The sequence below is a fragment of the Aethalodelphis obliquidens genome, unplaced genomic scaffold (assembly GCF_003676395.1).
Source record: "Aethalodelphis obliquidens isolate GAN/ISIS:26980383/991018 unplaced genomic scaffold, ASM367639v1 scaffold14, whole genome shotgun sequence".
NCBI classification, from domain to species: domain Eukaryota; kingdom Metazoa; phylum Chordata; class Mammalia; order Artiodactyla; family Delphinidae; genus Aethalodelphis; species Aethalodelphis obliquidens.
This window is the reverse complement of record NW_020837958.1, coordinates 31,404,230-31,426,615: the sequence shown is the minus strand read 5'-3', so window position 1 is coordinate 31,426,615 and position 22,386 is coordinate 31,404,230. Positions and strand designations below refer to the sequence as shown.

General features: G+C 39.4%; 1 protein-coding gene across 1 annotated transcript in view; it reads left to right on the top strand.

Annotated features, from left to right (window-relative positions):
* The window catches only part of SPON1 (spondin 1), a 275,447-nt gene that overhangs the window by 67,284 nt on the left and 185,777 nt on the right, over window positions 1-22,386 (top strand). Inside the window, exon 3 of the mRNA XM_027115305.1 lies at window positions 14,871-15,004. Within this exon, the coding sequence (XP_026971106.1) occupies window positions 14,871-15,004 (134 nt within the window). The remainder of the gene's footprint in view (window positions 1-14,870; window positions 15,005-22,386) is intronic.

Genomic DNA, 22,386 nt, shown 5'->3' with positions numbered 1-22,386 from the left:
CAAAGTATAAACAGAGAAAACTCTAAAAGGAAACAAACCAAAATTATTGACACAGTGGAGGATTTTTTTCCCCCTTTTCTGTCCATGTACACGTTTTTATAATGAACTCTTTAGAACAATAAAGGCAAAATCTTTATTTAATTTTTAAAAATCTGTATTGAAAGCACTTTCATAAAAGACAAAGCAACTGTCTTTCTTTCCATGACTTTCAGATGGAGAAAATACACATGGAAAACTAGAAAGAGGTGATTTAATGACTGGGGTTATTTTCTTTGGATTCTCTCTCAGACCTTACTGAAGTGTTTCAAAATCCTTTCCTGGACAGATGCAGCAATAATAGCCTGAATTAATTTCAGAAAAGTAAAGATGTGGAATTTAGCTGTAAGAGATAATCGTAATATCCCCCAATTGTGAACAACACAATGTTCCGCCCTCTGAAGTTTGTTAGGTAAACTGTGGGCTATCCATACCATGGGCTGTTCTGTAGCCATAGACGATTTTGTTGAGTTATATATTGAGTAGAAAGGAAAGATATTCATGATGTATTGTGGAGTGAAAAAGACAGTATAGTGTAATTCTGTTTTTTAGAATTGCAGTATGCACGTATGTATGTATAATCTGAAAAGATAAACGTCAAAATGTTCATAATAACTATCTTGGGGATAGTTGAATTGTGAGTATTGTTTGTTTCATAATTTTTGCTTCTCTGTGTTTCCTGATTCTCCTACAATGAACATGTACAGGCATACATCGTTTTATTGCACTTTGCTTTATTGTACTTAGCGGGCATTGTGTTTTTTACAAATGGAAGGTTTGTGGCAACCCTGTGTCGAGCAAGCCTATCGGCACCATTTTTCTAGCAGTATTTGCTCACTTTATGTCTCTGTGTCACATTTTGGTAATTCTCGCAATATTTCAAATTTTTCATTATTATTATATTTGTTGCGGCAATCTGTTCAGCGATCTTTGATGTTAACTGCTGCAAAAAGATTGACTTGCTGAAGCCTCAGAAGCTGTTTAGATTTTTTAGCAATAAAGTATTTTTAATTAATATATGTAGATTGGTTTTTTTGATATGATGCTATAGCATACTTAATAGATTACAGTATACTGTAAACATAATTGTTTTCTTTTAATTTTAACCTTAAAAAATTTTTTTTATTTAAAAATTTTTTTTTAATTTAAGTATATTTGATTTACAATGTTGTGTTAGTTTCAGGTGTACAGCAAAGTGACAGTTATATATACATCTAGTCTTCGTCAGATTCTTTTCCCTTATAGATTATTACATGATATTGAGTATAGTTCCCTGTGCTATACAGTTGGTTATTGTTGGCTATCTATTTTATATTTAGTAGTGTGTATATGTTAATCCCAAACTCCTAACTTATCCATCCCTCTCCTCCACTTTCCCCATTGGTAACCATAAGTTTGTTTTCTATGTCTGTGAGTCTATTTCTGTTTTGTAAATAAGTTCATTTGTATCCTTTTTTTTCCATTCCACATATAAGTGATATCATATGGTATTTGTCTTTCTCTGACTTACTTCACTTAGTATGATCATCTCTAGGTCCATCCATGTTGCTGCAAATGGCATTATTTCATTCTTTTTATTGGCTGAGTAGTATTCCATTCCACAATGGAACATATATATATATATATATATAACATTACATCTTCTTTATCCATTCCTCTGTTGCTAGACATTTAGCTTGCTTCCATGTCTTGGCTGTTGTAAATAGTACTGATGTGAACACTGGGGTGCATGTCTCTTTATGAATTAGAGTTTTCATCTTTCTGGATATATGCCCAGGAGTAGGATTTCTGGATTATGTGGTTACTCTATTTTTAGTTTTTTAAGGAACCTCCATACTGTTCTCCATAGTGGCTGCACCAATTTACATTCCCACCAACGGTTTAGGAGGATTCCCTTTTCTCCACACCCTCTCCAGCATTTATTATTTGTAGATTTTTTGATGATGGCCATTCTGAACAGTACGAGGTGATACCTCATTGTAGTTTTGATTTGCATTTCTCTAATAATTAGCGATGTTGAGCATTTTTTCATTGCAACATAATTTTTATACATACTGGGAAACCAAAATATTCATGTGATTCACTTTACTGCAAAAATTAAAGAGGTCTGGGACCGAACCCACAGTATCTCCAAAGTATGTCTATATTCCTGCTTCTCCTCTTTAGGGTGTCTTTCTCCTGCATTAATACAATTAGGCTAAGGTGTTGGGGGAACACTTCCCTGTAACTACAATATACTGAAGACCTACTGCTTCTCACAAACCTCTAGAGAAGAAATACGTACGAGATGATGCAGTAGGACATATATTCCCTCATTCTCTAACTTGATCCCTAACTATCAGTGTCCCCTACACTCTCTGACTCAACAATCCACATTTAGATGTACTGTTGCCCTTTCCTTCAGACTCAGACCACCCACTACCCAGACCAATAAGGACTTGAGGACAGCCTTCTTAAGCAACCACTGTCCCCATCACTGTCCCTGATAGGCATCCGTGGTCGTGGTGCCCTGCATTGACCACTGGGCTCCTGAGGTATTTTCTTTCTCACATCTCACATCCCCACCCCACCCCCAGCAGAAGTCCCTTCTAATCCCAAGGCCCAAATCTAACCTCTCCTGCCAACTCTATTCCAAGCCCATGCTCATGGGACCAGTTTTCTTCTGTGGATGTCATTCCAAGCTCCGGTTCTAATTATCTGACTTATCCATGGTTCTCATGTGGGAACTGGGGCCCTGACCCTGACCACAAGCTCTGTTCTCTATCTGTGACTAGCTTTCTGCTACCAGAAGACAAAGGTCCAAGATGGCACCTATGGGGACTTCCAGATAGTATTCTTGTGGATATCCCACTGCCGTGGTCTTGTTAGACAGCTTGTGACTCTATCCAGGAGTGGTCTTGTTAGACAGCTTGTGACTCTATCCAGGACCTTGATGTTATTTAGGGTCATCTCCTGAGGCTTATGTCTGTCGGACCCCAAAGGGTGAGAAAACATAGCAGAAGAGAGAATCCATATCAGGGTTGAGGAGGGGAGCCAAAATTCGACTTAGGGAAGAAGTATTGTGTATTCAAGTCTGAAAAGAAAGTGAGGCCGTAAACAGGATGAGGGTAAATGTAGGCCATGATGCAGATTTCAAAGTGGATATGGTAGGCGATTCAGGACTGTGATCAATGGAAAGTTTTGGAAACTTTGAAAGTCGTGCTGATAAGGTGGCTTAGAAAGTCCCTAATATTTGAAAAGGTCTATTCATGACCAGATGCCCAGCCAGTTGCCTTAGTGATAGGTTGCCAGGCATTCTGGGAATCCAACCTTGTCCACCTGTCTTAACTTGGTCTACCTTACCTGGCTATCTCACCTGACTGGGTGGGGACCAGTCTCAGGTCCCTTAATTTCTCTCTCTTCTTACAGGGAGTCAAGCAGCCTCCTTTGCCAGCAAATCTCCCCCAAGTGACTTTAAACTTAAACTTAACCTGAGAAGATTTATTGTAACCTACATTTAAAAAAAAAAAAAAAAAAAGGTTACCCATAGAATGTTGTAATGAAGTCCCTTAAAAATAATTAGAAACCTCTTCATTTAAAGTAATACATCGTCATTTTAGAAAATTTAGAAACCACAAAAAGCATAGACAGGAAGTAAAAATCACCCATAATACTACCAGACACCACCACCCATCATAATATGTTTTAATTTTTAGTCTCAGGTACTCAGAAAAGAAGCCAGAGATTGAAATGAGTGTTGAAGCCTTTTTAAGTGACTTTCATTTATTTGGTGGCTAACATGGTGGGTCTGCTGTAGACCAGGACAAGTGTGGAGATGTTTGGGGGGTGGGGAAAGGGACAAGAACAAGTTCTGGTAGGCCCAAAGCTTGTTGGAGGAAGCTGACATTTTCTGGAAAACAAACAACTTTGGGAGCATTCTCTGAATCAGAGGAAATAACCCCTACTTCTGTTCAATGCTCAATTACCATCTGGCAACTGAGGTTGTGGATAAACAACCATATTTACCTAAGGTGGCCTCTGTGACTTGGCAAACATTCTTCTTTGTTTCACTGCTGGGCCAAGGGTCTGAGTCTTATCCCCCATTGGGATCTTTTTCAGAGATAACCAGCTTTCGTTTCAGACAGCCCTGAGTCAGAATCCAGACCAGATCACTTTGCCTTTTATTCCTCATCTATGAGAATAATTATTCCCATCAAGCATTCAAAGATGTGACCATGTTAAGTACCTGGCACATAGTAGGTGCTAATTAAATATTAATTCTCTTTGGCTTTCCTAATATAGTCACCCAGAACCCTCCCAAGGATTTTAAAGATTTAGGGTTAAAATTACCTGCAAAAGTTCTCTGTAACCACCAGTAAAGGGGTTCCTCATGGAGGCCAAGTGTGCCACTCCAAGAAAATCACATGGTTTGGAAATCTACCCTCACACCAATGAAGCTGCAGAAGGGAATCTAAGTACCCTTTAAGAAAATATGAAGCAGAAGTACTATTTACATTTACCAAGTACTTGTGTGTGTGTGTTGGAGTGGGATGTTTAGTTGTGGGCTGGTCCAGTGGAGGTGGTTCCATAGGACGCAGCTTGGCTAGAGAGAAATTCTTACCTAACATAAGGGAATGACACTGTCAGGAGGGAGCGTGGTAAAGGGGAAAGAGCACGGGCATTAGAGCAGATAGGGCTGAGGTCAAACCCTGGTTCCACCACTGCGGGATTTGAACAGGTTATTTAACCCATCTGCATCACAGTAGTTTCCTCAAGGACAGGCTTAATACTGCTTAATTATTGGAAGGAAATGGAAATCATATATGTCAAGTCCTTAGGCAATAGAAAGTGGTCAAAAATGCAAGCTATTATTATTATCAAGGCTATTAATAATCATCTAGAAAAACAAAATCCAAAGTCAGAAGGACTTTGTCTAACTCCAGGGCGTTGTCTAAATAGGGAATAAAGACAGATATTGCAGCCAGGAGATAGAGCCAGCAGTCTCACAACCAAAGGGAGGGGGCGTGTACATCTAGTTCAGTGCACACCTCTTAGCTCTCAGGCTCTGTGCTAAGTGCTGAGGAAACAAAGAGAAGAAAAGCGAGAGACATAGTGTCTGCCCTCGTGTAGCCTACAGATTATTAGAGAGGTAGACATTAATCAAGGACTCAAACAAATGCTTGTAAAATTAAAAGAGGGCTAAAGTGTCTGAAGGGAGGGGATGGATATATGAGAACACATAACGGGGGAAATGGCCATAATGAAAGAGGACAGGGAAGCCTTTTCAATGAGAAGGATGGATGAGCTGAGATGCAGAAAAGGAAGAAGGAAAGGAGGAAGGGAGAGGAGGAAGGGAGGGAAGAAGGAAAAGGGAATTGCCTAGGCTTTTGCAGGAGAAAACAAGTGCAGAAAGCAAGGTGGGGAGGAGATGGCACAGTATGAGGCTAGCGAGGTGGGAAGGCAGGGACTTGACTCTTAAGGATTTCAGTCTTGATTCTGGAAATAATGAAAAGCTGTTGAATTGTTCTAAGGAAGGAGATTATATTCGTGCTTTTAAAAGATCACTCTGGTTTGCAGTATAGAGAAGAAAATGAAGAAAGGCAAGAGAAGATGTACAAAGACCAGTTAGGATAATTTTATATTAGTTCAGATTAAAAATGATGTAGCTTAGTCTACAATAGTAGTAGGGATATTAGTCTATGGTAGTAGTAGGGATGGTAGTAGGAATTCAAGAGACGTTTGGAAGGTAACATGGACAGCATTCGGATACAAAGGGTGAGAGGGGGAGAAGAGCCAAGGATGGCACCTGGCGTTTCTGACTTGCATAATTAGAGCAGGACCAGGTTAGAGGGAAGATAAATTAGTTGTTGACAAGGTGTCTTTGAGGTATGTTTCATCCAAGAGGAAGTGCAAGTAGAAGATAGAAGTTTGGAGATGCATGCCTAGAGCTCTGAGAAGTGGCCAAGACTGGAAATGTAAACTTGTGAATCATCCACGCATAGGTAGCAGTTAACGCTGTGAGTTGAATGAGATCACTTACATAGAGGGAATAAAGTCAGAACAGGAGAGGGCTTAGGAGTGAGCTTTGAGCAATTTCAAATTTAAAAGCCAGTAGAGGAGGATCTGCAGCCAAAGAAAATAGGGAGAGAGGACAGGAAAGTGGAGGTGGGGAGAAGGCAGGAAGGAGCTATGGCACAGAAGCTATGGGAGGAGAGTGCTTCAAGAAGGACTGTAGATCTATTAGGTTAAGCACTGCAGAAGCCACTGATGGCCTTAGCTAGAGCTGTTTTAATAGTGTGATGTACGCCCCAAACACCTGGGATTGGGATGAAAATGAGTGGGATGTGAAGACTGGAAGTATAGCCAACTCATTCAAGTTATTTGATAGTGATGGAGAGAAGAGAGGTAACACCACATCTGGAGGGGGATGAAGGGTTAACTGCAGGTGTCTTTATTTTTCAATGGGAAAGACTCAACCGTGCTTACAAGATTAATGGGAATGATTCAACTGGGGCAAAAGTTGAACCTGGAGGAGATAAAAGGGGTAATTGTTAGAGTCAGGAAGAGGGATGGGAACAGAGCAGAGATGAAAGAGAAGTAAGGTTCCTCTGTTATAATAAGAATGAAGGAGGACAGGGTGAATGCAGGTGGGAAAGTGAAGGACTTTAAATCTGCTGACTTCTGTTTATTCTGTGAAGTAAGTGGCAAGGTAATACAATAAGGGTGAAAGAAGAGATTAATGTTGGAAGTTTGGAGAGATTGGAGATTTGAAATCATCATCGTTGACAGTGGAAAGGTGATGGTTTGCCAGATACATACAGCAATGTAGCCGGGCAGACCTGAGGCTAGGAGTCAATTAATATAGGAGACAATTGGCCTCATCACAAGACTTTGTCCAGTAGCACCGAGCTCCACAGGTGTGAGTGGCTGGGATTTTATCACATCAAGAAGATAAAATGAATTGGGAGATTGGGATTGACATATATACACTAATATGTATAAAATGGATAACTAATAAGAACATGCTGTATAAAAAAATAAATAAAATTAAATTTAAAAAAAAGAAGATAAAATGACAGAGAAGCAAGGGAGTTTTTAGAGTATTTATACCATAGATGAAAAAATAAAGATCCACAGAGATAACACAATGTTGATAAAGAAGAGCAGGGAATGAGGACTTGCCGTTCCAGATACTGAAATATATTTACAGTTCTGTGGTGGGGGTGGGTGGGAACCTGAGTAGAAAGCTCAGTAACAGTGTGTTTGGGAACCTGGTATACATAAGCCCCATTGGCCTGGAAAAGTCTGTTTTGCCAGTTGTCTCAGAATATTGTGATCGTTAATAACAAACTTTTTCATCCTTGTTTGGACAAAAAATTTTATGGTCACTCTTTATATGAGAAAGGTGGCATCACAGAGTGGAGGAAAGATGGATTGAGTGGTGTTAAAAGTAGCTCCCGGTGTGGACGTCTAGCTTCTAGGCCCCCGGGTAAGGAGCTTAGCGGTCACCACTCCATCCTAACAAGTGAAATGCTGAGCAAACCGAAAAAGCAACAGTTCTTTTTAGAGCCATCAGAGAAATGAGATCACCGGGCACATTGCTGCCCCCAAATTGGAGAGGCAGACAGGAAGATACAGAGAATGACAACTTACCAGAGCAGAAATTTCCATGTGCCAGAGTAGGAAAACCTGAACTACAATAGATGGATTGCTTGAGGCTCAGTGTGGACAAGTCTGAGAGTTAGAAACTCCAGAGGCGCCCAGTCATTGGCGGGGAGGGGGAATAACTTTTGTGGGCTTCACCTCCAGGAGATCTACCACGTCCTCACAGTGAATATCAGAGAAAAAATTCTCTTCGGGCTTCTGGCAAGGGGAGGGGGAAAGGAGCTAGTTTTAAACACACCAGGCATTCTGTTCTTCTCAACAAGGTCTGCTCTCAGGAGGAGCTATCTTACTGGAGCCTAATCTCCTAGAGTTTTATCAGAACGTAGCCTATCGGGGGGAAGGGAAATACCCAACTCCAGCCCCCGCCAGCCATCCAGTCCCACCTAAGTGGTGGGGGGTAACTGAGACGCACACGTGAAATTCACAGTGCAGGGGTACACGTCACCAAAAGACGGAGACCTAATCATAAGACTATAGAACACTTCCTCTCCCTGACCCCTTACCACAGGCATACTTCAAAGATATTGTTGGTTCAGTTTCAGACCACTGCAATAAAGCAAAAATTGCAATAAATCTAGTCACATGAAATTTTTGGTTTCTCAGCACATATAAAAGTTATGTTTACATTGTACTGTATTAAGTGCACAGTAGCATTATGTCTAAAAAATGGACATACCTTAATTAAAAAATACTGTTAAAAAATGCAGTGTGTGGAATGCAATAAAGTGAAGCCACAGTAAATTGAGGTATGTCTACATGTTACTAAAGGCCTATTTACCTCAGTTCCTTTTACAGCATATCATGTCCACCTTGCAACAAAAAATTAAAAGGCAAACCAAAAGGCAAAAAACACATCTGAAGAGATAGAGAAAGCATCAGAACCAGACATGGCAGGGATGTTGGAATTATCAGACAGGGAATTTGAAACAACAATGATTAATATGCTAAGGGCTCTAATGGATAAAGTGGACAGCATGTAAGAACAGATGGGCAGTGTAAGCAGAGATGGAAATCCTAAGGAAAAACCAAAAAGAAATGCTAGAGATCAAAAACCTTGTAACAGAAATGAAGAATGCCTTTGATGGGCTTGTCAGTAGACTGGACACAGCTGAGGAATCTCTGAGCTTGAGGATATATCAACAAAAACTACTAAAACTGAAAAGCAAAAACACAAAGACTGAAAAAAGCAGAACAGAATATACAAGGACTATGAGACAACTACAAAAGGCATAACATATGCATAATAGGAATACCAGGAGAAGAAAGGGAGAAAGGAACAGAAGAAATACTTGAGACAATAATGACTGAGAATTTCCTCAAATTAATATCTGACACTAAACCAAAGATCCAGGAAGCTCGGAGAACGCCAAGAAAGATAAATGCCAAAAAAACTATACCCAATCATATCATTTTTAAACTACAGAAAATTAAAGATAAATTAAAAATCCTGAAAGAAGCCAGAGGAAAAAAACACCTTACCTACAGAAGAACAAAGATAAGAATTATCTACAACTTCTCAGAAACCATGCAGACAAGGAGAGAGTGGGGTGAAATATTTAATGTGTTGAGAGAAAAAAGCCACCAACTTAGAACTCAGTACCCTGTGAAATTATTCTTCAAAAGTGAAAAAGATATAGAGACTTCTTCAGACAAACAAAAATTGAGGGAATTTGTCTCCAGTAGACCCGTCTTGCAAAAAATGTTTACAAAGTTCTTTAGAGAGAAGAAAAATAATATAGGTCAGAAAGTCAGATCTCCATTTAAAAAAGGAAGAGTATTAAAGAAGGAATAAAGGAAGGTAAAATAAATTTTTAAATTTTTCTTATTCCTAATTGATCTAACAGATAATACTTTGTTCAAAATAATAATAGTAACAGTGTATTCAATTATATATGCTTATGTCTATATATGCTTATATATGTGTAAGTGAAATGAATGACAGCAGTGATATAAGGGAAAGGAGGAAGGAATTAAGGATATTTTGTTATTATAAGGTACTTGCACTATCTTTGAAGCGGTATAGTGTTATTTGATGGCAGACTTGGGTTAGTTGTAAATGTGTACTGAAAACTCCAGGACAACCATTTTAAAAAGCCAAAAAAAAAAAAGTATAATTGATATGCTAAGAAAGGAAAACAGATAGACTCATATAAAATTCTCAATTAGAACCAAAAAAGACAGAAAAAGTGTGAAAGACAGAAATAGGAACAAAGAACAAGGCAACAAATATGGTAAATATTAATCTGCCTATATCAATAATCAGTTTAAAACATCGGTGGTCTAAACAGATCAATTAAAAGGTTGTCAGTGAATCAAAAACAAGACCCTTATATGTTGTCTATAAGAAACCCACCTCAAATATAAAGACATATATCAATAGATTAAAAGCAGAATGACGAGAAAGATATACAATGTTAACATTAATCAAAAGAAAGCAGGAATAGCTATATTAATTTCAGGCAGAGTGGACTTCAGAGCAATGAAAGTTATCAGGAATAAAGAGAGGCATTACATAATGATAAAGGGATCAATACTCCAAGAAGATGTAATAATCCTTAATATGTTTGCACCTAATGACAGACCATCAAAACGTGTGAGCTGAGGGCTTCCCTGGTGGCGCAGTGGTTGAGAGTCCGCCTGCCGATGCAGGGGACGCGGGTTCGTGCCCCGGTCCGGGAAGATCCCACATGCCGCGGAGTGGCTGGGCCCGTGAGCCATGGCCGCTGAGCCTGCGTGTCCGGAGCCTGTGCTCCGCGACGGGAGAGGCCACAACAGTGAGAGGCCCGCGTGCCGCCAAAAAAAAAAAAAAATGTGTGAGCTGAAAACTTGTAGAACTGCAAGGAGAAATAGATGAATCCATTGTCATAGTTGTAGACTTCAATTCCACTCGATCAGAAATGGACAGATGTAGCAGGCAGAAATTCGGTAAGGACATAGTTCAACTCAGCAGTGCCATCAACCAGCTGGATCTAACTGACATCTATAGACTCCATTCAACAACAGCAGATTACACGTTCTTCTCAAGCTCACATGGAACATTCAACAAGATGGATCACATTCTGGGTCATAAAATACACCTTAACAAATTTAAAAAGATAGAAATTATACAATATCTGCTGTCACACCACAACAGAATTAAACTAGAAATCAGTAATAGAAAGATAGCTGGAAAATCCCCAAATAGTTGGAGATTAAACAATACATTTCTAACCAACACATGGGTCAAAGAAGGAATTTCGAAAGAAATTTTAAAATATTGTGAACTAAATGAAAGTGAAAATACAACTTATCAAAATTTGTGCGATGCAATGAAAGCAGCACTTAAGGGAAATTTATAGCATTGAATGTACATATTAGAAAAGAAGAAAAACTTTAAATCCATAATCTAATCTTCTACTTTAGGAAACTAGAAAAAGAAAAGCAAATAATATCTAAAATAAACCGGAAAAATAATAAAAATTAGAGCAGAAATCAATGAAACTGAAAAAAGAAAGAAATCAATAGAGAAAATCAATAAAACCAAGAGCTGGTTGTTTGAAAAGATCAGTAAGATTGATAAGCCCTTAGCCAGGCTAACTGAAAAAAAAAAGAGGAGACACAAGTTACTAATATCAGAAATGAAATAAGGGACATCACTACAGATCCCATGGACACTAAAGGAATAATAAGGAGTATTACAAACAACTCTATGCTCACAAATTTGATAACCTAGATGAAATGGACCAATTCCTTGAAAGACACAATCTACCAAAACTCACACAATAAGGAATAGAAAATATGAATAGACCTATATCTTTTAAAGAAATTGAATCAATAATTAATATCCTTCCAAATCAGAAAGAACCAGACTGAGATGGGTTCACTGGTGAATTCTGCCAAACATTTAAGGAAGAAATTATACCGATTCTCTACTTCCTAACTCATTCTGTGAGGCCAGCACCACCCTATTACCAAAAGTAGACAAAGGCATTGCAAAGAAAGGAAAACTGCAAACCCATATCTCTCATGAACATAGATGTAAAATTCCTCAACAAAATATTAGCAAATCAAATGCAACAGTGTATAAAAAGAATAGACACCATAACCAAGTGGGATTTATCCCAGTCATGCAAGGCTGGTTCAGCATTTGAAAATCAATTAATGTAATCTATCACATCAACAGGTGAAAGAAGAAAAATCACATGATCATATAAATAGATGCAGAAAAAGCATTTGACAGAATCCAACACCCTAACTCTCAGCAAACTATGAATAGAGATAAAGGTCCTTAACTTGGTAAAGAGCGTACAAAAAACCTACACTTAACATCATACTTACTGGTAGGAAACTTGAGACTTTGCTGCAAAGATCAAGAACAAGGCAAGGATGTCCCCTCTCACCACTACTTTTCAACATCATACTGGATGTCCTAGCTAATACAACAAGACAAGATAAGGAAATAAAAGATATACAGATTGGGAAGGAAGAAATAAAGCCGTCTTTGTTTACAGATGACATGGTTGTCTACATAGGAAAATCTGAATCGACAAAAAACCTCAGGGAACTAATGAGCAATCACAGCAAAAGCTTGACGATTGCCCGGGGTTGTGGGGAGGGAGGGATGAATCGGCAGAGCAGAGGATGTTTTAAGGCAGTGAAACTACTCTACAATACTACAATGGTGGATGCATATTATTATACCTTTGTCAAAACCCCATAGAACACCAAGAGTGAACTCTAATGTAAACTGTGGACTTTGGGTGATGATGTGTCAGTGTAGGTTTCTGTAGGTTTATCAGTTGTAACAAATGTACCACTCTGATGCCTGATGTTGATAATGGGGAAGGTTGTGCATGTGTGGGAACAGGGGGTATATGGGAACTCGCTGTACTTTCTGCTCAATTTTGCTGTGAGTGTAAAACTGCTCTAAAAAAATCTGTTTACTAATTTGTTTTGAAGTAGCTCAGAGTATGGAGAAAATAGAGTTGGATCCCTACTCCATCACATTAAAAAGTAAATTCTAAATGGACTGAAGGCCTAATTTGAAAATAAAATTATAAAGCTACTGGAAGAAAATACTAGAGAATATCTTTGTGATCTCAGTGTTTTTAGCAAGACCAAAAAAGTGCAAGCCATAGGAGAGAAATTGATCAATTTGATTAGATGGAAATTATTGAAGAACTCCAAAGATAAGATGAACGTCTGGGTGACAGAAAGATATTTGTAAATGATGAGCATTTCATATCTGGAAAGTCCTACAAATCGACAAGAAAAAGAAAAATCCACCAGTAAGTATTTTGAGTAGGCAGTTCACAGGAGAAACATGTGAAGATGTTCATGTGAAGGAGATGCTCAAATTTGCTAGTATTAAATGAAAACAAGATACTACTTTACATCCATCAGGTTGGAAACAATTAGAAAGTCCAATAATCACAAGTACTAGTGAGGATATGGGGAAATGGGAACAGTTATGCATAGCTTATAGAATGAAAGTAGGTAAAGCCATTTTGCAGAACAATCTGGAACTACTTAGTGAAATTAATATGATTATACCTACAACCTCACAACCAAGCAGTCCCACTACATGGTTTATATTGCTGAGAATCTCTCAGGTACGTTCAGAAGCAGAGCAGCATGAGGATTTGTATTACAGCAATGTTTGTTGAGGCAAAGAGCTGGAAGTCAGTTAAGTGCTCCTCACTGGGAGAATAAGTAAAATGTGGTCCATGCATGCAGTGGAGTACTAAGCAGCATCAGTAGCAGTGTTACATTCACATGTAGTAACATTGACATATCTCAAAATTGTAAGATTAAGTGAAAGAAATATTAAAATACAAAACAACTCTATGTAACTTCAAGTAAATTATACACACACACATATATGTAATATATGTATATGTGTTTATAGAGATATTCAGAAGGACATACATTAAATACTTAGGAGTGAGCAGTAAACAAAGGAACGAAATGAGAGACGTATAAAGAATATAGAGGGCTTCCCTGGTGGCGCAGTGGTTCAGAGTCCGCCTGCCGATGCAAGGGACACGGGTTCGTGCCCCGGTCCGGGAAGATCCCACATGCCGCAGAGCTGCTAGACCCGTGAGCCATGGCTGCTGAGCCTGCGCGTCCGGAGCCTGTGCCCCGCAACAGGAGAAGTCACAACAGTGAGAGGCCCGTGTACTGCCAAAAAAAAAAAAAAAGAATATAGAGGTAAACAAAACGTTGCCTTTGCTTTGCACAGTGATGAAAGGATATGATGTGAGTTAATTTTTTACCTGCTTTCCTAAAAAAAAGAGGAATTAAAAAACATTTTAAATAAAGTAAATACAGTATGGATATAATGATCTCATTAAGTTGTATTTGAAAATTAAATGAGTAATTCATATAAAGCACTTAGCTTAGTACCTAGCCTACAGTAAACACCCAATAAATGTTCTCTGTTAATGTTAGTAACACCACTCATGACACAGCTACTACCAATCAGTTGGAGTTGGCACTTAAGACCCATTGGATTTAGATGGTTTCCCCCAAAAGATCTGTTCAGGTCTAACAGTCTGTGGTTCTACGAGAGGGATAGGCAAGTCCTGGCTGCAGACCCAGAAGCAAGCCGGAGAAATGGTGAAAACAGCCTTGTGGAATGGGAATGGCTACCAGCTTTTTTGCAGTGTCATAGGAAATCTTGATGGTTAACTTGGGAGAACACCGGTATAAGGCACAAATTAAGAAAGGAGAGGCTGCAAGAGTAAACAGTGCTATAGAGCTGGGCGACTTTATGTACTTTGGTATACTTACTCCAAAGGGGGGTTTTCTTTTAACATTTCAATTTCAAGCTATAAAATTGAATCACAATGTCTAGGTATATAGTGTTTGCTTTGGATCATCTTTCCCCCACCCTCCTCCTTCCCTGAAGTGGGACACAGGTTGTTGTAGTGAAATGAGCAACATCATCACCTAGTGGCCTGTCCCTCAAAGTGCTGACATAAGATCCTGGTCCCAGAGAGCGGAGAACAGGTGCTACATCCTTGCCCTTACGTTAATTCAACAAGCGTTAAGTGGGGCTCTGTGCCAGGCACTGTTCTGGTGTCTTGGGGATGTAGAACTACTAACCGAAAATGACAGATTTAAAAATAAAATTAAGGAAGTGTCAACACGGAAACTTCCCAAAGTGACATTGCATTTTAATGTGTTTATTTTCCACTGGTTTTCCACAGATCATAGATGAAGAAGAAACACAATTTATGAGTAATTGCCCCGTTGCGGTCACCGAAAGCACCCCACGGAGGAGGACGCGGATCCAGGTGTTCTGGATAGCGCCCCCTGCAGGAACCGGCTGTGTGATTCTAAAGTAAGTGAACAAGGGAATCCTTGCAACACTTCACTCCCCTTTCCTGTGCTCTCTCGAAGTCTCCGTGGTGCGGTTGCAGAAGGAAAAGTGCCTTTATTGGGGCATCAGACAAGTTGTATCATCTCTCCGCCCTCCCTTATCTTGACTCTAAAACAGGACTATGGGCAGTCTTTTGTAAAGTGCTATGAAAAGAATCAATCACCTGAATCTCTATTTTCTTCCCATGCAATGATCTGCTGGTTACTCTCTATCTTCCTAGAGATAATGACCCCTATGGCTGGTCAAGAAAAATTATGACCCGGGCGAGGATAATTTTTGGCTTCCTCCATCTTGAATACACCCCCTGTCCTTAAGCTGTGCTAGGCTGACCTGAGACCTGACTGTAACCTCCGTTGGCCCCAGGCTCTGCTTTATGATCCTGTCTTCTTCCTTCTCCCATCAAAATTACCCTCTTGCACCCACCGCTTCCTGTGGGGCATCTTGATCCTCATCTTGGTGAGTTACAATAGATGATGAGAGGTATGAGCCAGCCAATGGTTTTCCCGTGAAAGGTAGCATTATCTCAAACCTGTGCTTCCAAAGTTGTATGTTATAGAATGATGTTCAGGGAGATGTAAATAGGTGGGCAGGAAATCAATTTCTATGGTTAAATAACTTTGGAAGATGCTGTATGCTATATATCTCCTTCTTGCAGATTCACAACATATATTAGCATGTTGAAGGTTTTGCAAAGTCCTGCCAAAAAAGAAGTCTGTTTAACTTGGTTTCACCCAGCATTTCCCAGACTTGACTGCAAAGCTCCTTTTTTTGCTGAGACATCTATTAACATTAAGTAGTTTGAGAAATGTGGCTATAACCTGTTTTGAATACATTTTAAGGCTCTATAGAGTGATACTGAGAATTTTAGGATTTCAGACAGGCAAATAGTCATGGGTAGATAGATAAGCAAGGCTCCAATGCCAGCATCCAAGAAACCGTTTTTCCTGGAGTTAGGGGCTGGGAACTTCCCAACCATCTTCTACTTCTTTAAATCCCCTAAGGCCTTATGTATATATTTGGTTCATTTGTCTGAACCTGTGGCAGGTGAACATTTCTAAAGACTTACAACTACAGCCCAGCCCTGAGGAGAGACTGATAAGGAGGCGTTCCACCTAGGCTCTCCAGTCCCTGCAGTTTCTGGACCCAGCTGTGCCTGCCTTATGGGAGAAAAAGAAAGCTTGCAGAGATTTCTGGAAGCCTCTGTCCATTGTCCAGACACAGTCTTGTCTTTGGCCTCTTTTTGCTGCCATCTGTATGGACCTCATTTATTTTTTTCTTAGTTTAATGCAAGCTGAGCATCCTTCCTCGATTCCTTGAGAAGTTTGGCTTTTGGCACTAATCTACATTGGTGATTTGTTTTAAATTTAGAAGTAGAATTTATGTATAAGTATAAATCCCAATATATAACATGTATCTAGTATCTAGTTGCAATGTGGGAGAAGGCCTTGTGGGAATAAACGAAGACCACTGAACTGAGAAAAGAGGCTATTTATTCAGAGCTTGCTATGTAGCAAGGAAGTCAGCTGCCATCACTAGCATTTGACAGAGACTCAAAGGCAGGCAGAGGAGTGGGAAAGCTTTGCCGTGAAAAATAAGAGAAGATTGTGGGTACTTTCTCACTGGAGATTGTTGGCATGGGGAAGCTGAGGGCGGGCTAACTAGAAATGGAGCATCTGATGTGATTGGTTTGGAGAGCATATTAGGCTTTCTCTCACTGGTCCTGAGATGGAAATAGAGGAGGCAGTGGGGCAAAATTAGAGAGTTGACATCGTTGCCCAAGTCCTAACCGTTCTGGACTAATGGCTGCAGACGTTGTGGTTTGGCTTCCCATTTACTGCAGAGGTTGGGGGTCAGAGTTCTATCGTCACTGTCAGATACAGCCTAGCCTTTGTCCATTAGTATATTCAGTCTCTCAGCCTGGAGACCGGGTTCTCAGCTTGGCTTTCCAGTACCCACACCCCTGCCCATGGCAGCCCTATCACTCCACAGAGGGGCTCTCCAATATCAGATCTGTGTGATGAACCTTCCTGCTCTAAAACCCTCATCCCTTTGGTGTAGATCTCTGGTTTTCTTTGACTTATTCTCACAAACCAGAAGCCTTTGATCTTCCTGTCGGAAGCCAAAAAGGCTTCTCTTGTTTACTGTTAACAATGAACATATGTGAACATATGTTTATCCATTAACAGTAAACAAATGTGGCTTGTTCAGTCACTCATTCTTTCAGTAAATGTAACTGAGCTTCTATTTGCACAGACGTCCACAGTGTACAGGCAACTGAAGTTAAGATCTTGGCCCTAAAGGTTCTCACAGGCTAAATGGAGGAGAAAGAAAGGGACAACCAGTACTGTCTACCATGAAGTCAGCTGCACATCTAGCGGGCTTTGTCTAATTTAATCTTCACAACAAACTTCCCCCTTTTATGCAGGAGGAGACAAGTCTCAGTGAATTAGGCAAGTTTCTTGAAGTCATACTTCCATTTAATGCTAAAGCCCCATGTTCTTCCTTTCTTTTATCTTTTTCTGAAGGAATTAAATGTAATCTATAATTATTCACTAAAGAAATCATTTTATAGGTAAGATGTAAATACATTCACATTGTAAAATTTCAAACAATACAGAAAATAGTGAAATACAGAAAAATACAGAACACAAAAAAAGTGAAAAATCCCTGACATTTCTCCCAATAAATCCCACAGTCTTCTACCCCAAAGTAACAATAGATATCAATTTGGCGTGTATTTGTTAGACTTTTATCTGTGAGTTTATACACATATAAAAAAACATACAAGTACCCTTTACACAAATGGTATCATGGTCTACGTGATGTCCTGAAATTAAATAGGTTTTCACTAAATAAAAGGTGTTAGAGATATTTCCAGGTCAGAACATATGGATCTATCTCTGTTTTTAAACTGTTGCATATAATCTACTGTGCAAATGTGTTAGTTATTCCACAGTTGATGGACATTTAGATTGTTTCCAGTTTTTTACTATTACCAATAGTGCTATAATAAACATCCTTATACATACCTCTTTGAGCAAATATGCAAGTTTTTATCCATGGTAGCTGCCAAGAAGTAGGATCATAAGGGATGGACATTTATAATTTTAATAGACGCTGCCAGATTTTCCTCCAAAAAGCTTGCCAACTTAAACACTCTCCCTGACTGTGAACAAGAGAGCCTGTTTCCTTACTTGCTCAACAACTCTTTTTTTTTTTTTTTTTTTTAATTTGGCTGCACCAGGTCTTAGTTGCGGCATGTGGGATCTTTAGTTGTGGCATGCGGGATCTTTAGTTGTGGCATGAGAACTCTTAGTTGTGGCATGTGAGATCTAGTTCCCTGACCAGGGATTGAACCTGGGCCCCCTGCATTGGAAGTGTGGAGTCTTAGCCACTGGACCACCAGGGAAGTTCCTCAACAGCTCTTGATGTTTATCATTCTTTAAAGTTCTGCCCATCTGATGGTTAAAAATGGTGTCTTGTGGTAATTTATATTTTCCTGTTTACTAGTAATATTAAGAATCTTTTCAAATATTTATTCCATTTTTATTTCCTCTTTGTAAATGGCCCATTCATATTCTTGTCCATTATTCTAATAATGTTTCTTTTAAAAATTGATGTTTATATATTTCCATATATTTATATATAAAATATATGTGTATATTATATGTATAAAATATATTTTATATTATGTATTTTATATATAAACATATGTAAATATATAATTTAATATATTTAAACTATATTTATGTTTAAAATTGATCCTTATATGGTACAGATAATAACACTTTGTTATAAATTTCAAATATTCCTCTCCATCTTTCTCTTAACTTTGCTTATGAGTATCTAATCATCCAAAAATTTGGAATTTTGTTTTAGTCAAATGTATCCATCCTTCCTCTTATGAATTTTGATTTGTATCTTGTCTAAAAATAATCTTCCTACACCCAAGGTTATAAATATATTCCCATATTGTTAATATTTTTATAGGTTTAAAAATAAATTTAGGTCTTTAATCTTCCTGGAATTTAATTTTGTGAATAATATGGTATCAATAAGCCTCAAGAAAAAATAGATGGCGTGCTCCGCACGAGGTGCCAAAGGGTCGTTGAATCAGGGGTCTGATTATGATGGTGTGGCCAAAATAAAAGTGAGAGGAGCCTTTAGCACCCATGTCTGAAGGGGCGAAAGGAGTGTGCAGAGGACGGGGCAGAGAAGACCACCACCTCCCAGGGGCTGAGAACTTCAGTTAAGGGAAGCTACTAGCCTGAGGTGACCCACAGGGATCCCAGTCTTGATTCCCTGTCGATTCTCCCTTTTGCCCTTGACTCCAACCACGAGGACAACGAAGCCTCGTTGATAGAGTTCACACAGATTCTCCTCTCCCGCAAAGAACAGGGTACAGAAGGTTGAAGGAAGTAGCTGGAGGGACAGACCAGAGCTGTCCACACAGCTGGGAAATGAAAATCTACCTATTTTTCTCAAAATGGCTAGGTAGTTGTTTCACATCCATTTATCACATGGTCTGTCCTTTCCCTTATTGTTTGAAATGCTACTTTAACAAATATAAAATTTTTATACATGTCTGTTCTGTTCTGTTGATCTTTTTATCCCTGCACGAAACCCACACCATTTTATAGCAAAATTTTATTTTATGTTTTGATAGCAAGTCATCGCTCATTAATCTTCTGGTTCAGAATGTTCATGGCCATTCAAGCAGATTCATAATTCCAGACGAATCATAGAATGAGTTTGTGTTGTGTTTAATAAAAACGTATATTGGGATTTTGAATGGTGTTGCAAACCCTACAATATGTTTTTATATCGTAGCAACCTACAGTGTGTTTTCCCAGTTAGAAATATGGAATATCCCCTCTTCAGGTCTTTTATGTCCTTCAGGAAAGTCATGTACTTTTTCCTCATTTGAATTAAACATTCTTGTAAGGCTTTTTTTCCCCCACAGGTATTTTATACTTTTATTGCTTTTGTGAATGGGCTCTTTTTTCCTGTTAAAGTTTCTAATCATTGATTGCTTGTGTTTAGGAAAGCTATTGATTCTTGTACCTCGAGTTTGAGTTCAGACAGTGCTGAACTCTCTTAATAGTTCTAATGCTTATTTTTCATTCGGGGGAGAAATAATGAATAAATATACCTTTGTATCTTTTTCATGTTTTAGTTTATTATCTATCACCTCTAGTACAATATTAAATAGTGGTATTCATGCTTATTCCTGATTTTAATGAGAATACTCTTATAATTCACTTTTAAGTATAACAGGAAGTACAGGTATCAAACTGATGCCTTGAATCAAGTTGAGAAATACCCTTTATCTAGATGAGAAAGTTGCCTTGTTTTTCTTGTGGAAGGTGGTATTGGAGAAACCAATCACAACCAGTATTCCATGTGTCCAGAGCTGACCATCACTGAGAAAGACTCAGAGTATAAACAAGGATCCTGACTTTCAAGACACTTTCCTGAAGTCTAGTTGTGGTGTAAATAAAAATACGTATGCAAAACTTAGCCAACCCAAGACAGACATGAACTGGGGACAGATTAAACATGGTTAGTCAGAAAGTAGATGAATGAAGAATGTAATAATGGGAGCACCAGAGCTCCTTAGAAAGGTTAGTTTATATGTTGAAGGCAGTAGTAGGCTGTGGATAAATGGACAGAAGGGAAGAGGTCATTCCAGGTGAAGGGTGTGAACAGAGTGAAACTAACGTGAGAACTTAGAGGTAAGAGTAAATATGGCGGCACTGGGAGACAGTAAACAGACAGTCTTGGTGAGATTAGAAGGTCATTGGGGGCCGAAATCCATTGCTAAATCATGCAGGTTCTCCAATGTCAAGATGAAGAGGTTGAACTTGATTCAAGAGGAACAAGGGAGCCATTAGTGGATTAAACAGTGGACTGACATGCTAGAAGGAAGATTCACTAAAAAGTTAGTCTGGGTGCTTACGTCTGGCAGCAAATTCCAGGAAAGGTGAAAGGGGAGACACTAACTTTGTTGCAGAGCCCTCACTTTCAAAAATGGGCATTTGTGTTGCTGTGTTTGGGTAATATTCCTGGGAGAAGGCAGACTGGTAGTGCAAGCTGCAGAGTCTGCTAAATATCTGTAGATGACAGCTCTGAAGCCCACGTAGCTGGTTATGTTCCTTTGCCCAGGAGGGCTGGGAAGGGAAGCACATCGCAACTACAACTTTCGTTTTGGCACAGACCTGACACCATTTCCATTTTCCATTTGGATGCAAAGATTTGAACATTTCTAAATTACAGGCTTTTGAGACATCCCTCCTTATAGCCTTCTCCCTACAAATGAATGACCCAGCACTTAAAGTTTCCGTGGCATGCTTCAACGCTGCAAACTGTTACAGCAAAGTGGTGACTGATTGAAAGAAAAAGCCTCTGTGAATAGAATAGATGTTTACAGACCCCATCAGAGGGAAGTCCTAGCCCCTTAAGTCTGATAAAAGTTTTGTCCCTGGAAGTGATCTTGTCTTTCCATACCTTCATTGCATACATTTATTACTAGACTTCTGACACCCACTTGTCACTTCTTGGGAGGGTTTTGAGATGTGGGTTGCCTTACCCTGGAGGAGATAGTCACTTGGCGAACCATTTGGGGAATTCAACCGTATGAAACAATGATTGGTTGCAGGCAGTAATAACAGCCCAGAGCCAAGCCCTGGTCTAGGTGCATTATAGATACTCGTTTAATCCCCAGAGCAACCCTATGAAGTGGATACTATTGGGATGCTAAGGCACAGAGAGGTTAAGTAACTTCCCTAAGGTCACAGGGTAAGTGACAGAGCTGGGATTTAAACAGAGAAGCATTCTGGGTTCCAGAGTCTGTGATCTTAGTACTGTACTCCACCATCTCAGGCAGGTCAGGTTCACCTGCAACTTCTCCTTCTCCCCCAACATGGTTAGTTGCCATAACTGCCTCTTCTTTCTCTCAGTTGCTTTACATTCACTGCCTTTCTCACAGGCACTTCTTGCCTCACTATTGCAGGAACCTTGTACTGCTCACACTAGTTCCTTGCCCTGTGATTCTGCCTCTTACTGGTATAAGAATTGCTGTCCTCATAGGCAGCTGAGTCACACCGCTTACATAACAAACTTGAAGGGGACTCTGCATCACCTTCCAGATCAAGTCCAGAATCCTGATCGGAGCATTTAAGTCTCCCTATGTCCTTTACCAGAGTCCCCGACCAGCCTCTTCTTCCTCTGAATCCCTCCGTGAACAATGTTCTCTTGCCATTCTCGTCTGCTCACTCTCTTGATAACATTTATGGAGCACCTACTGTATGCAGTCAATGAGGATTCAGAGACTGTCTCTGAGA